The sequence below is a fragment of the Neltuma alba genome, unplaced genomic scaffold (genome assembly GCF_004799145.2).
Source record: "Neltuma alba isolate B1F8T4 unplaced genomic scaffold, ASM479914v2 tig00001496_pilon, whole genome shotgun sequence".
NCBI lineage: Eukaryota > Viridiplantae > Streptophyta > Magnoliopsida > Fabales > Fabaceae > Neltuma > Neltuma alba.
In genome coordinates this window covers 725630-741377 of record NW_021632482.1, presented here as the reverse complement: position 1 = coordinate 741377, position 15748 = coordinate 725630, and the positions used below count along the sequence as shown (strand labels likewise).

Genomic DNA, 15748 nt, shown 5'->3' with positions numbered 1-15748 from the left:
ATTTCTCCCTGGGCATCTTCATCCTTTTAGTCCAATGTCTGTTATTCCCTTGTAATCATTACTCAATATTATCTATCCCCTTTTTTCTTACTTGCTTTAAACAGGGCATGAGAGTCATTTTCTATACTCAAAATTACCTTTTCATTCACTTTCTATTTTTTGTACCTACATGACTCCTTACTTTTCCATTTGACCTTCCAATGTTGACATCTTCCTATGGTTTTTCTTCTCTTCTGTTTTCCTCCCTAAGCAAAACCTTTCATTATTTCTTAGGTTGTTGTTACCATTCTGACCATCATTCCAGGTCTTCTACATTCATAGGACTGAATGCATATAAAAAGAGATAAAGAGATGGATAATGGATGTAAGGATACAAGTTGGATCCTCTATATTTATGAATTTCACTTTTTTTTGGGGGGGGGGGGGGGGGAGAGGACCACTAAGAATGTTACTATGTTCAGGTGCACCTCCCTTCTTTACACCATGATCACTTTTCGTTCTATCTCGACCAAAAGCATTATATGTATCTATTTTTGTGAATGTAGAGGACCAGGATAGTAAACAAACATAAAAAGACAGCTTGTTTCGATGGTTTCACTGCTCCCTTTCTCCCTAAAGTCTGCTCGTTGGGCTTTGTGTCTTTGACCTTTGGCAAGATGGCATCTTTACTTCTCAAAAGTTGGTCTGGATAAGCATAAATATGGCACTTGATGCTTGTGTTCCTGCCTCTTTGTTATTTGAATTTTATAATGTTTTGTTTATTAATATTTATTATTGCAATGATGGCGATGTTGGTGAGTTGTTTTTTGTTTTCTTGATTATCATTATATTTAGTTTATTCTAAAAATAAAGTCTTGTAAGTTGGAACTAAAAAATTAATATGTTGACTTATATTCTTTTGAAATAAGTAAACATTAAAATTGTTTTAGTGAGTTTCACTTATTATATGGGTTGGTAATGTATTATAAAATATTAATTTTTATTAATTATAAAAATATTATACTCTATATATTTATTGCTTCATATAAATATTTTGTGGTTCCCACGCCTTATATTTTTAAAGATTGGTGTTTCCTGTACCCGTATTAATTTTTATACCTTCAACGTAGAAGCTGGATAATTCGCCAAGAAATTTATCAAGGTTGTTTTTCTATTTTTGGTTCTGTATCTCACAATATAAGCAGCTGTTCCCTCATAGTTCCTTTTGACCCATTAATAAGCGTTATCTGTGCACTTGATTGTCATTTTAGCGGGTAGAAACCATAACTTATGTAGCTGATTGGCTTTAGATTTAGATCATAATTTCCTCTTAACTTGTAAAGCTTTTCAAACAACAGGCAATGATTGATTTTCTTACTATGATAAAAGAAAATAAACAGGCCACATGCAGAATTCTCCTATCTTGTTACTCTTATTTATCTTAATTTTCTTGAAATTAGTACTGTTAGAATTTGTGCTGTGGAAAGCTGTACAAGATCTTATATTCCTTTTATTATTGTTGTTGTTGGCGTCGTCATCATTGTTGGTTTTTCTCTATAAGTGGAGCTTGCTTGATCCAGTTATTTTTCCTAATCCAGGAATTGTGTGATGAAATGGGTCCAATTGTCTCATTCAACTTGAAGAGACCTGATGGTTCTTGGTATGGATACCGAGAAGTGGAAAAGCTGGCATCTCTATCAGGAATTCAGCTACGGGTACAACTGAGGATTTTCTTCATGTTGTTAACCTGTCTTTTTGAAAGATCATCTTTTCCATCTATCATGATAAGACTTAACTTTTTCTATTCGCTTGTCCTGATCTAGCATCTTGCTACAATGCTGATTGTATATCTGTATCTGCTATCTGTTTAGACAGGATGCTTCTGCAATCCAGGTGCCTGTGCAAAATACCTTGGGTTGTCTCACGTGGATCTGCTTTCTAATACTGAGGTTGCTGCTTGTTAATGTTATTTTCCAGCTATTGACATCATTGGTTTGTCTAAGTTTCATTTGCTTATATCCTTGGAATGATAGTTAGATTTACAAATACAGGCAGGCCATGTTTGCTGGGACAATCATGATATAATTAATGGAAAGCCTACTGGAGCTGTAAGAGTATCCTTTGGTTACATGTCAACATATGAAGATGCCAAGGTTTGAACTCTTCTTGTCATCTTATCTTTTATTCAACATACGAAGAGGATCCTTTGATTCAGGATTCTGAGTTAATCGAGTCTTGTTGGGTTAGCTAACATTTAATAACTATGTCATGCTCATAACAAAGTTAAAATGAAGTGAGAGAAATCTCATTTTCATGAACTTGTAGCTTGGCTTGGGTTCTTGGTTCATGTGTCAATATTTGATGATTCTTGAATGCATTTCCAACAATTTTAGGTCACCATTCTTTGTAATCTAATTCTTGTGTTCCTTTTTTGTCAGAAATTTATTGATTTTGTAGCAGGTTCCTTTATTTCACCTGAAAGTCACTTTGGCCACACAAAACAATTGAAAGGTCTGTGCTCTTTAATCAGTAAATTTTAAGTTAAATCATAGACATCCTTCCATCTAGAGGGCTTAGTGTTTTAAATTTTTTATTTCTCTCGTATTGCTGCTCATATCCTTTGGCCCTAAAAGACAGGAATAAACTTGCATTAGATGCAAAATAAAAGTGCACATATATATGAAGCTAATTTGTAGGCTTGCATATGCCAACCAAGATAGATTTTTCAGCCAGTGATTTGAACTTATGCACAAACGTTTACTTCATGCAGGCTTTGACCATTGTTCCTTGTCTTCTGGTTTTTCTCTTCAATCTATTACTATATATCCAATAAAATCCTGTGGTGGTTTCAGCTCGGGAAGTTGGCCTCTTAGCAACAATGGTAATCATTTACTTTTCAAATGTTATCGTCTTATTAGTTTGAGTCATATCTAGTTATTGTCAACTTTTATAATAAGGTTTAAGAACAAAGAATACAGTAGGTTGCAATTGCTGCTTTTAGCTCAACCAGAAACACGAGTGGTAAACTTATCTCTCATTGGGAAAGTTCACTTTATTGTACCAAACTTTCTTCTGATCTTTTCCCTACCATGTGGTCAATTCATCGTTATGGATTTGAAGCCCATTTATATAACTGGTCCTTTGGGAAGGATTTGTTCTTTTTTATCATATCATTGGTCACAACTCTGTTTCTGTTTAGATGGGAATTTTCTCATATTTCCCCCTTCTCCATTTCTGTGGTCTTCTTTATTCTATAAAATTTCTCACCTTCTACTTCGAATATTCTAATTTATTACAAATAATCAATCAAGATTTCTCCTTTAAAATAAAAAATGTCATTAATGTACATTCTCACCTGCAATTATTATAATTACAGATATGTATTACCTGGTCTGAAGAAAGTTAGATACTCATTTCTGAAAATTTTGAGCAGGCCTGAAATATGATCGGGAGTGGATTCTTAAAAGCCTTAGTGGTGAAATTCTTACACAGAAGAAGGTAAAACTATTATTTGATTCTTGAATCCTTCAGTGTGTGTAATTTAATGTATGGATGCACATTTCAGAGATTGGACTTGGTTTTGTCGTTGCTTATGGTGGTGGATGTTGATTAATTATTTTTTCCTAGTAAAACAATTATCATTTTCTTCTTTCTCATTTCAACGTAATGAAATGAATTCTCATTGGTGAACTCTCTTCTGCATCCTTTTCAGTTTTTATCTTGTGATGTTGATTGTATTGTTTACGTGACAAGCCCACAATATGATCATTTTAATTTCTGATAAGTTTGCAATTTAATTTCTGATCCACTGAACCATGTTTCACCTACCTATTAAAAGGGAATGACAACAAAACTGAAAGCAGTGAATTTTTCTGGGACCAAATGTAACTGTTGTCCTTTAAAAAAAAAAAAAAACCAGGGCAATGGTGATTGATGAGGCTTGATACCCTGCCAAGAAAATAGATGGATTGGAAAAAAGCTAGAGAGAATCTAATAGACCTACGATGCTTCACATTAAATGCTCTTGTCTCTATTTATATGTGTCTAGTTTGGCTGGTCTTGTCTTTTCACTCTTGTAATAAACAGTGTTCTAAGAAGATCCGATGTTTCCTGGCAGAATCGTTCCAGGCAATGCTATAATGCCTCTTACGAATGTTTTTTTTCCCAAGTTCTAGCCTGCCTCTAAATGCTTCAGAAGAGAAAAATTAAAATGCATAAAAAGTGTGAAGAAATATTCTTGAAATGCATTGAAATGCATTAAACACAATAAGAAATCTCTGAAACTTGTCAAAATATTTTAGAATTGTCAAGGGTAAGTATATATTATGATACATTTTAATGCCCGATATTTGTCAGTAATTCTGGTATATTTAAAATGTAAATTGAATAATCTGTTTACAATATTTTGCACTATCCTTGTCCTGTTTTTTATAGAAAGTTGTATTCCTTGTTGTATTGTAAATATCTCCTATTGATTAGATTCGGGTTTTAAGGCAAGATTGAATATTGTTTTTTGCGCAAGTCATACGTTGTCACAGGTGCTAGCCAATTCTAGCTATCTGTCTATCTTATTAGTGGTACTTTATAGTGAGATTTTGATTTGTTATGTGTTGATTTTGTAGGTTCCTCAAATGTGCTTTATAAGCACCTATGTTGACCTCAGTCGAGGAATCTTGTTTGTGGAGTCCCCACACTGCAAAGAAAGACTACAGATCAAGCTTGATTCTGATGTGGACATCGGTGGCAGAGAAGATGTTGGTTTGTATGGTCAGAGGTATACGGTTGCATATTTGTGTCCACTATAATTTTATCTTTATATTTCCTTGATATACACCAAGTTCTTGTGGATAGTATTGGGTGATTTTAGTTGGTAATTATACGGGGAAAACCTGAAAATTGTAGACTAACTTTCATTTAAGGATGGAGGCGGTGGATGGTTGAAACAAAGGGCATTGTGAAATGAATCCTATTTTGTTGCTCTGTTGTGCTTGTCAAGAGGCATCCACAGGAATCCCTTCTTCTTTTCTGTTTTTCGCCCTTTTTTGTTTTCTGGGGATCTTTGTTAGCAGCATGAGCTTTGGGGTATTCTTGTTATGTGTAAGGGTGTTTTTATCAGCAGATATATGTATTTCTATTCCTATCTCTTGCAAAATGTGATTATGAGATTACAATACGCCTTCCTAGTATTTTGATGTGGTCTCCTCTACATTGTAATATAAAAAGAAAATGATCTGATAGTTTTACTTTTTGAGCAAGTATAGCGGAATTCTACTTCGGTTGGCCAACTAAATCCTTTATAAATATTGGAGCACCATGGAATCATGTAAGCTAGTCACATTACTTTAGTGATAATTGATCAGAGCCCCCCCCCCCCCCCAAAAAAAAAACCGGGGGAAAAAAAACTCCTTTTATGAATAACTTTTCTGTTGGTAGAACCAACAATTCCTCTTGCGATGCATAGAGTTTAATTGAATCTCTCAGTCTGTCCCTAACACATGGAATTATCTTACATGTGAAATTGACCTTTCTCCTTAATTCGTTATTCTTTTTAATGATTATGGTTCAGTTATCATTGTTTCTTCTGAATTAAATTTTTTTCCCCTTCTGGCTTGTTACTATATGAGATTTTACGTTTGTGTAAACGAATCTTTCAAAATTAAATCGCAAATGCCCTGATTAGTAAGCAGTAGACATGCCCTTTTATTTTTTTACCTCACGCTTGGAATAATTGTTGTGTCCTTCAGGTACATAGTCCATAGTTACGATGAAGACGTCAATGCTTGGTTTAGCAAAGCCATTGGTAAACCATGTGCTCTGTTACGCAATTCTAGTTCTGACCATGATCTAATATTGAACGAGTCCAAAGACGCAGTTACATGTAGAGATGCAAAGAGCAAGCTCAACTTCGCCAATGAAGCACAGTTCTTGCTTGTGTCAGAGGAAAGTGTACTTGACCTCAACAACAGATTAAGTCCCTGTATGCCCTTGTATTCATTTTCTCATGATATGCAATTCCTTCCACGGGAATAGTCAATTTCTTCTAAATATGCAATAGTTACTTTTACTCTTTCTAGGGAACCTTAAATATTCTGTCCATTATATCAAGGAAGATCATAAACTAGTTCATGACAAGTAATGGCTTATTTGATCGTTGATTAAGCTATTTATTGGGTTGCAAAGGGGATTTCATGTATTAAACAAGGGCTTGATTAATTGTGATGAAATTCCTTTTGGATACAACAACTTTCCATTTCAAAATTTCCACTATTTTTCAATATAGAATCTGGACCAATTATAATTGATGTCACTAGATGTACAGAAGAGCCCATGCGGAGAAGACATGCAAGTCACTCCAAGCAGATTTCGACCAAACCTGGTGGTATCTGGAGGCAGGCCATATGATGAAGATGGATGGAGAAGCCTTAGAATTGGGAACCATTATTTCAGAGTAAGTTCTCTAACCTTGAATTCCTTTAAGACTTGTTTGCGGTGCCATTTGAAACTCTTGGTGCACATTGGAAAAACTTCCGTATGAATTATTTCCAATGATATGATGAACTTAAAATGATAGTAGGGTTTTACATTATCATTGAGTTGATTTCTGAGCTATTTTTGTGTGCCCTGGTTCCATTCCGTTCCAAATTTATTTTAATTTTCTCTTTTGCAGAAGATTATCAGTCATCATAATATTCTATGAAAACTGTCCTAACTACAGAATATAAAGAATGATAACTGTTAGGATTTAAATACAACTTAACATCTTTGGCATGACGTACTGTAATTAAATATAACAAAGATCTTACGCAACCGGTTCGTGAAGAATCAAAATGATTACAAGATAACCCTTGTTGGGTCATGTTATGATTGGAGAATCTGATAATATTGCTAGAAAAAAAACTACATATACATTTTTGTATGGACTTTTTTTTTTTTTTTTTTGGGTACAAAGCATTTTACTTGGCCTCTTGGGATCCATCATATGTTAAGCTGTATATTGTTTGGTGGCTCAGAGATTCTCTATCCTTTATAAAGGAGACGAGATATGTAATCCTTACTGTATTCTGCATATCATCACTTTACATTTGCCTTTTTATTATTATTATTATTCTATTCACAGACGCGAAGAATATTTCCCTCCTTAAAATCACTTTTTCCATTTTATTTTCTTTGGTATTCTTTTGGATTGGCTTGCATTGTGATGCTTAATAAGGACGTAACTGTTTTCTCTGATTCTGATATTTTCTTCCTCTGCTCTCCAGTCATTAGGGGGATGCAACCGTTGCCAGATGATCAATTTTTCACAGAAAGATGGACAAGTTCATAAGTCAAACGAACCCTTAGCAACCTTAGCATCATACAGGAGGGCAAAGGTTAGCCAATGATATCATAACATATTGATTACTATCTTGCATCTTTATTTCAATTCTATACTTAATGGTTAAACATGTTTGGTTTCCCATTGGAAACTATAGGAACTATTGTTTTGATAGAAGCAGGTAACTACTTGCTTTCACCAAAATTATGTTTTTGTTGGGCTTTAACGTGAAATTAAACACGCTAGAGTAGGAATGCTCAAACCTCTGATGTGCAATTTTTGTTTTTACTGAACCTTCTTTACATTGTAATGAGCCTATTAACTTGGACAAACGGAGCATTGGGTCTGCTCTGTTTGTTCCCCTTCCCTTATATGGCTTCGTTCTAGTTCTGATTTTACACAATGAAACAGGGGAAGATCTTGTTTGGAATTTTGCTTAGATATGAACCTAGTGATGAAGGGGAACAACAATGTGATTCACGGCTTCATGTGGGACAGCATGTTCATCCAGATCCTGTTTAGTTGGTCGGCGGTTTTGATCAAAAGAAGGAAATATTTGAGTATGAAGCCTATACACACAATAATCCAATAACAACACCATGAGAGAAAAGTGACTGGAAGATCCCAGTGGCTGGGGTATTTTGTGTTGTATATCATTGACAACAAGGATATGAGTATATAAACACGGATCCTTTCCAATGTAGGAGAATATTTCAATTATTACTATATATAGAAATCAGAAGAAGCTGTTCATGATGTCGGTTTGGCTTCAAATAATACTTGTAATTTTCATTTTAAAAATATTTTTTGTTTACGTGTTTTAAATTTACTCAGTATTTATACTTGTGCGACAAATAAATTATTCATAATTGTAAGTCCTACGGTGTCCCCCCCCCCCCAATCCACCAACCATGATGCCTTATTTATCACAATTAAGTTAAATTATATCATTACAAATCATTGTGAAAAGGAGATGGGAAGAGTTGATGCATCAAGCCGGAGGATATTCATAACTTTGCTAATTTTGTCCTTTGGTAAAAAGAAAAAAAGACACCTAACACTATTGACGGAAGGATTTGCCAGCAATAGTTTGATGAAAGGATTTGTCAGCAGTGTAGATGGAACCATATCTGCAACTCCTTCTATCCTGCAAATCTCAAACTAAATCATATCAGTTCAAATGCAGAATATGAATTAAAAATTTAACGACATCAGAATTTGAATATGAACTAAAATTATCCTTCTGATAACAACTCTATACGGAGACCGATCTTGGTGATGGGATTTATTTAATTATAGAATAGACAAGATACATTCATCTCATTTTCCACAACAGAATTTTACAGTAAAAAAAACAATAGGAGACTGTCCATCACCTATAAGTTAAGAGGCAAGCATATAAAATGATATAGAAAGACACATATCATCGTTATCACTTCTTCAATGAAAAGAAAGACGGCCCGTGAAAGCAACCAGCACATAGGTTAAAACAAGGCACTGATGAAGGACGAAATTATAAAGCTCCACCAAAACGCGATTAACCTACAAAGCTTATCCCGAATAGCCCCCAAAATCCAATTCTAAGTGAGTGCTTACCAATGCTTTTGTGCAATGAATTCCCCCTGCAGATGATTCTATGGAAAAGTGCCGCAAAGAATATGATGTTGGATTTTCCGACTAACAGTATTTTGTATGGGACTAGAAGGAAAATATTCATATTTGCCGAGTTGTCCGTTTAAGCCTGATATTATAGCCCATGTAGCTTTTTCCCATCGTCTTCCTGCTCGCCATGTTGTGACTGTCGTTCCGTTTTCTCACCCACCTTGTTGACAGGTGGAAAAAAAAAAAAAAGATTTCAAGTAAATACTGTTGGAATATTTTTAAAATGAAGAAATTTGTTTTTTTGAAAAGTCATGTCCTTATGTAAATTTATTCAATTAATAAATTTATATGAGAGGTTATGTCTTCATATAAATTAATAAATTTATTTGAAGGGTCGTGATCTCATATAAATTAATATATTTATATGAGGGGTTGTGTTTTCATATAAATTACTCTCTCCGGTTCTAAATATAAGACCTATTTTGTAGTGTAAATTACACTACAAATGAGTATTATATTTAGAACTAGATGGAGTAATATATTTATATGAAGGGTTATGTAGGAAATTAAAACACTAAATGACCTTAAATATTAAATACATTGTATTTAGGGGAAATTGTAAAAAAAGACCTTGGAATTGGCAAAACGCAGATAGAGACCCTTGACAACTTTACTTTGGGTTTTGACAACTTCATGATATATTATTATTGTCAAAACCAAAGTGAAGTTGTCAAGGGTCCTTATCTGCGTTTTGCCAATTCCAAGGTCTTTTTTGCAATTTTCCCTTGTATTTATTTAAATTATGTTGGTTCATGAATCAACATATGGTTGTGACTTTTCATTTAATAAAGTATTATTTCAAAATGTATCTCTTCAAGGCATCATTCAATGGTCTATATAAATCCCTTACCATCACTTCATTTGGGACAACACAACACAAACACAAAGGTCAAACTTATTGTTTTTTTTTTTTTAGTGCACATAGAGATAGAGTCAAATTATCACTTCGTAAAAGCTATTGTTGTCTTTGCTTGAATCTTGGAAGTACAATCCATATTCAAAGGTCTTTGTTGTATCCTGAAGGAAATTAGCTAGACATCCCAACTTGCACCCTATAAGATAGCTTTAGGCAGGGGGCAAATTAAATTTAAAGGAAAGTACTGCCCATACTTTGAAGATATCGTGCACCACTTCCTTCTTCATTTCTTCTTCTTGTAGTCTTCAAAAAACCATTCCCTCCCAACAAATACAAGATCCTGAAATTAGAAATGGAAAAATTGGTAGAATACCATTACCAGGATTTAAGCAAGAAAATTTTTTTGAATGAAGATCATGGTTAGAAGATGAAGCAAGTATTAATGACAAAGTGGATAGGGTATAGAGGACTCAGGAGCTGCGTCTTGCGAGCGACTACCTGGAGCAAGGCAACCGAGGGAGCAAGACCATTACGCAAATTAAATTAGGGAAAACCATATTGAAGGTACCTATACTTTCTCTCAATTTTTAATTTGGTACCTATATGTTTTTTTCCCTTTAATTAAACATTTAATTTTATCTTTTTAGCAACATTAGCTCTTATAACTTTGTTCTATTGATGTTTTTAGTCTCTACATAAGGATTAATGATGTTAATAGAGGAAAAATAAAGATTTAGTTAAGAACAAAAAACACATAGGTACCAAATTGAAAATTGAAAAAAAGTATAGGTACCTCCAATATGGTTTTCCCATTAAATTATTACAAGTTGAATCACCAAAATAGCCTTTAGAGTAATTATGAAAATTAAACCAGAATAAATAAATAAAATGATAAAAATTACATATCATCTGCCAAATAATTTAAGCAATTTGATGTGGCATGTATTCGGTCATATTTAACGGTCATGTTATGGTAGAGCGTTAAATGTCAAAATATGATAGTTAAAGATATGATTTTTAAATTTTTAAAGATGTAAGGATTATGTGTAGGGGAGTAAAAATTGAGAGGGTTGTGAATATTTTGGCCATAAAATTATAAAAAGTTAAGATGCATCTAACATCTCGAAATAGGGTTGTTTATAGGACGGGACAAGATCGGGATCGGAACAGGCCTGTCCCGAAGAACAAGGTGAGACAAGAAATCTGTCCTGTATCCCGTCCTGTCCCAGAACATTCCTTTTTTCTTTAAAAAAATATTTTTGTTTTGTGGTTGGACCTATTATAATGGATTTTGGTTGTTTTTCTCATTCTATTTTTAGTTCTTTGAGCTTAGCCCTTTTGAAAGCCTTTTTTTTTTAGGCTTATTCTCTTAAAGAAAAGTTCAAATAAATAATAATCATTAAGATAATAGCTTTAAAATTTATTTTCACAATTCCAAAAATCATAGGCAACCATAAAAACTCTAAATAAATAATAACCATTCAAGTACATATATTTTGAAAGCTATAAATATAAACATTTTGTATTACACATGCCTTAAATATTTTATATTTTTAACATTTAGTAATTATAATATAATAAAAAATAAAAAATATTACTTTCGGGATAGGACTGGGACGGGATCCCGTCTTGTGTCCTATCCTATCCCAGTCCTATTTTTTGTCTCTTCCCGAAAATACTTTGGGACGGGTCCATTTAGTCCCAATATGGTTGGGACTGGGACGGACTTATTTGACTACCCCTACCCTGAAATATTTTTTGATGCATCCAGTAGTCCGAAATATTTTTTATTTGCATCCAATGCCTTAAAATATTTTTTTTATCTTGTTGGATACACAAAAAAATATTTTTTGATACTAGACACACCTCAAAAAACGATTTTGAAGTGTTGGATGTACAAAAAAAAATTCACAATACTGAACGGTACTTAAAAAATATTACAAAATGTTAGATATATCATAGAATATTTCGGGGTGGTGTCAGTTGCCTTAATCAAATCATATAAACCACACAGTCAATAAATAAAGAGACAATTATAATGAGGTTGGCCGAAAAGGAAATTTAGAGAGAATTTTGAATAGTTTTTACTTTTCCCGTCGTCCCTCGTTCTACCTTCCATCGCTCTCTTTCGTTCTTTAGTCTGTCGCTGGTGCGCCAGTACTAGTGCGCCGTCCTCTTCGGGGAAGCTAGGTGAGAGATGTCTAGAGGTTGAGCAGGAAGATTCTGGTACTGGGTAAGATTAGCATTAGCATGCTCTTAGCCTGGCTTCGATCAAGACCCAGCAAGCTACAAGATTTTCACAAAGCCCGACATCTCTTATTCTCTTCTGCTACAGCTACTACAACATCCTCGCTTCCACCTCCCATAACAGTTGATATTTTGAAAGAATGCAAGACCTTGATCCAAGCCAAGCTCTTGCATCAACAAGTCTTAGTTCAGGGTCTCCTCCACTTTCTCAGCAACCTTATTGGCACCTACATAGCTTGCAATTCCACTTTCCATGCTGTTTTGCTTCTCGAGCGGCTCGAACCCTGCTCATTCCATGTTTTCTGGTGGAATCAATTGATAAGGGCTGCAATTCATTGTGGATTTCCTGATCATGTTTTGGGAATTTACCGTCGGATGAGGAGACTGGGTTGGATGCCTGACCATTATACCTATCCATTTGTTTTCAAAGCTTGTGGTGAGCTCATGTCATTCCATCGTGGTGCTTCGCTTCATGCCAGCGTGTATCGAGCAGGGTTCGAGTCGAATGTTTTTGTTTGTAATGCAGTGGTTGCAATGTATGGGCGTTGTGGTGAGCAACATCATGCACGTAAGATGTTCGATGAATTGTGTTACAGAGGTATTCAGGACTTGGTTTCTTGGAATTCTATTGTTTCTGCTTACGCCCAGGGTCAAGATTTCAATAATGCACTTAAATTGTTTGACAAAATGTCTAATGATCATTGGATATTCCCCGATGCTGTGAGCCTCGTTAATATACTTCCTGCATGTGCTTCAATGGGTGCATCATCGGAAGGTAAACAAATTCACGGGTTTGCTATTAGAAGTGGATTGGTTGATGATGTCTTTGTGGGTAATGCTATGGTTGACATGTATGCCAAGTGTGGTAAGATGGACGAAGCAAGCAAGGTTTTTGAGAGGATGAAGGCCAAGGATGTCGTTTCTTGGAATGCCATGGTTACAGGGTATTCTCAGATTGGTAAATTTGAAGATGCTCTATCTTTGTTTGAGAGGATGCGAGCAGAAAATATTAATTTAGATGTTGTGACTTGGACTGCTGTTATAGCAGGATATGCTCAAAGAGGACTTGGTCATGATGCCCTGAATGTATTTCGGCAGATGTGCAGTTGTGGGTCACAGCCAAATGTGGTCACTCTCGTGTCTTTACTTTCAGGTTGCGCATCTATTGGAGCTTTGCTTCATGGGAAAGAAACCCATTGTTTTGCAATCAAGTCTATCCTCAATGTAGAAGGACATGATCCAGGGGATGATCTGATGGTAATTAATAGTCTGATTGACACGTATTCTAAATGCAAAATAGACAAAACTGCTCGTATAATGTTTGATTCTATATCTCCAGAAGATAGAGATGTGGTTACTTGGACAGTGATGATCGGAGGGTATGCCCAACATGGTGATGCCAACCAGGCACTACAACTTTTTTCTGAAATGTTTAAAGTGGATAAATCTATAAAGCCTAATGACTTTACTTTATCTTGTGCTCTAATGGCTTGTGCTCGTTTGGCAGCATTAAGGTTTGGCAGGCAAATCCATGCTTATGTGTTGAGGAATCATTATGACTCTGTTGTTCTTTTTGTGGCCAACTGTCTCATAGACATGTATTCTAAATCTGGAGATGTAGATGCTGCTCGCATTGTTTTTGACAGCATGGAGGAGAAGAATTCTGTATCATGGACATCTTTAATGACAGGATATGGTATGCATGGACGAGGTGAAGATGCTCTCTTAGTTTTCGATGAGATGAGAAAAAAAGGTCAAGTGGTTGACGGCGTAACATTTCTTGTGGTGCTTTATGCTTGTAGTCATTCGGGAATGGTGGATCATGGAATCAATTATTTTTATAGAATGACCAATGATTTTGGGGTTGTTCCTGGAGAGGAGCATTATGCTTGCATGGTTGATCTCTTGGGTCGTGCTGGTCGGTTGGGCGAGGCTATGAAACTTATTCAGAGTATGCCCATAGAACCAACCCATGTAGTGTGGGTGGCCTTGCTTGGTGCATGTCGGATACATTCAAATGTGGAACTTGGAGAATTTGCCGCAAATCAATTGGTGAAATTGGAGTCAGAGAATGATGGGTCATATACATTACTTTCTAACATATACGCTAATGCTAGACGTTGGAAAGATGTGGCTAGGATTAGAAGTTTAATGAAACATACAGGGATCAAGAAAAGACCTGGTTGCAGTTGGGTCCAAGGAAAGAAGGGCACAGCAACCTTCTTTGTTGGGGACAGGTCTCATTACCAATCTCAGCAGATATATGAAACTCTCTATGACTTGATTCAACGAATCAAAGTACTTGGATATGTACCTCAAACAAGCTTTGCTCTTCATGATGTGGATGACGAAGAAAAAGGTGACCTTCTTTTTGAACATAGCGAAAAATTGGCACTTGCTTATGGCATCTTAACATCACCTCCTGGGGCAACTATTCGAATAACCAAGAACTTACGCATCTGTGGTGATTGCCATAGTGCTATAACTTACATATCTAGAATTATTGAACATGAAATCATTCTAAGAGACTCAAGCCGTTTTCATCATTTCAAGAAGGGAAACTGTTCATGCAAGGGCTACTGGTGACAATAAGTAAAGCAAAATATTTTCTTGCAAAATATTGCAACAAAAGAGGGGAGATGAATAAATGGCTAGGTGGGTACGGAGCATGAGCAAGGAAGCAAAAGAAGAAATGATGCGAATTCCATATTGGCTTTCCATAAATCAGGTTCTCTCTCACCAACTTGTCGAATACCACCTCGCTTACGAGCCTCTTTTACTGCCCACAAGATCCTCTCTCTCTCTCTCTCTCTCTCTCTCACTCTCTCTCACACTCTCTCACTCACACACACACACAAACACACACAGTGACTGTTCTAACATTAACATCTGGCAAAGTTAGTTATTCTTGGATAATTTCTTTTCTTTATCTTTATCTTCTGCCAGGTGCATTTTACCCTCCTTGAACTTATTTTTAACCTGTGTTTTCCAGCTCGTTTGGACATAAGTGAGGCCCACTCCCCATTGGGCTCACTGTGGTTAACATTTTGAAACCAAATCGGTAGTTAACCAAGTAATGCTAGAAACCATTTACAGAGGTTGACAATTAGTATTTTCATCCTTGTTTTTTTGGGCCTTTAATGAGTATTTAATTTTTTTATAGATTGCTTTCAGCTTGTGAACTCTTGCTGTACAAGACTTTTGTGATCCCCTGATTTTTATTTGAAAGGTCATCGGAATTGTATTTGTCAAGTAACAAAATGTAGTGCAATTTAGAAGACATTGCCTTATTTGGTTGCTAGAATCATGACCCAATGGAAGTGAGGAAACTTGCTCATCTCCCAAATAATTTTCATATATCTGAAAGTTAAATTGTAATTTTTTTACCATCGGATAATTAAATTGTAGTCTAGAAACTTGCTCATCGCCCAAATAGGAACCTTCAGTTTTGAGCCTTGGCACACAGCTAAACCATCAATCGTGAAATCAACTGAAAATAAAATGACTCATTACGTAGCAGCTTGGCATATGCCTTAATCCCATTGAAGTAATTAAATTTATTTGGTTTTTTTTGGTTATTTTCATATTTCGTTTTTATTTAAATGAAACAATTTATTAATCAGAAATATGTTTTAACAATAAACTCATATCACTATAAATTAATTAATAATTCAAGAAAGCTAATTTGG

General features: G+C 35.2%; 2 protein-coding genes across 2 annotated transcripts; both read left to right on the top strand.

Annotated features, from left to right (window-relative positions):
- The first annotated feature begins 1576 nt into the window (after positions 1-1576).
- On the top strand, positions 1577-8119 carry LOC114757535 (molybdenum cofactor sulfurase). Its single transcript, XM_028946617.1, has 11 exons — positions 1577-1694; positions 1851-1928; positions 2031-2132; positions 2418-2490; positions 2750-2860; positions 3413-3477; positions 4602-4753; positions 5724-5956; positions 6291-6427; positions 7239-7349; positions 7706-8119. The coding sequence occupies exons 1-11, from the start codon at positions 1593-1595 to the stop codon at positions 7814-7816; spliced, it is 1275 nt and encodes a 424-aa protein (XP_028802450.1). The 5' UTR covers positions 1577-1592; the 3' UTR covers positions 7817-8119.
- Positions 8120-11984: 3865 nt separating this feature from the next.
- On the top strand, positions 11985-14887 carry LOC114757546 (pentatricopeptide repeat-containing protein At5g16860-like). Its single transcript, XM_028946622.1, has one exon. It carries the CDS (start codon positions 12063-12065, stop codon positions 14643-14645), a length of 2583 nt encoding a protein of 860 aa, XP_028802455.1. The 5' UTR covers positions 11985-12062; the 3' UTR covers positions 14646-14887.
- Positions 14888-15748: the final 861 nt, after the last annotated feature.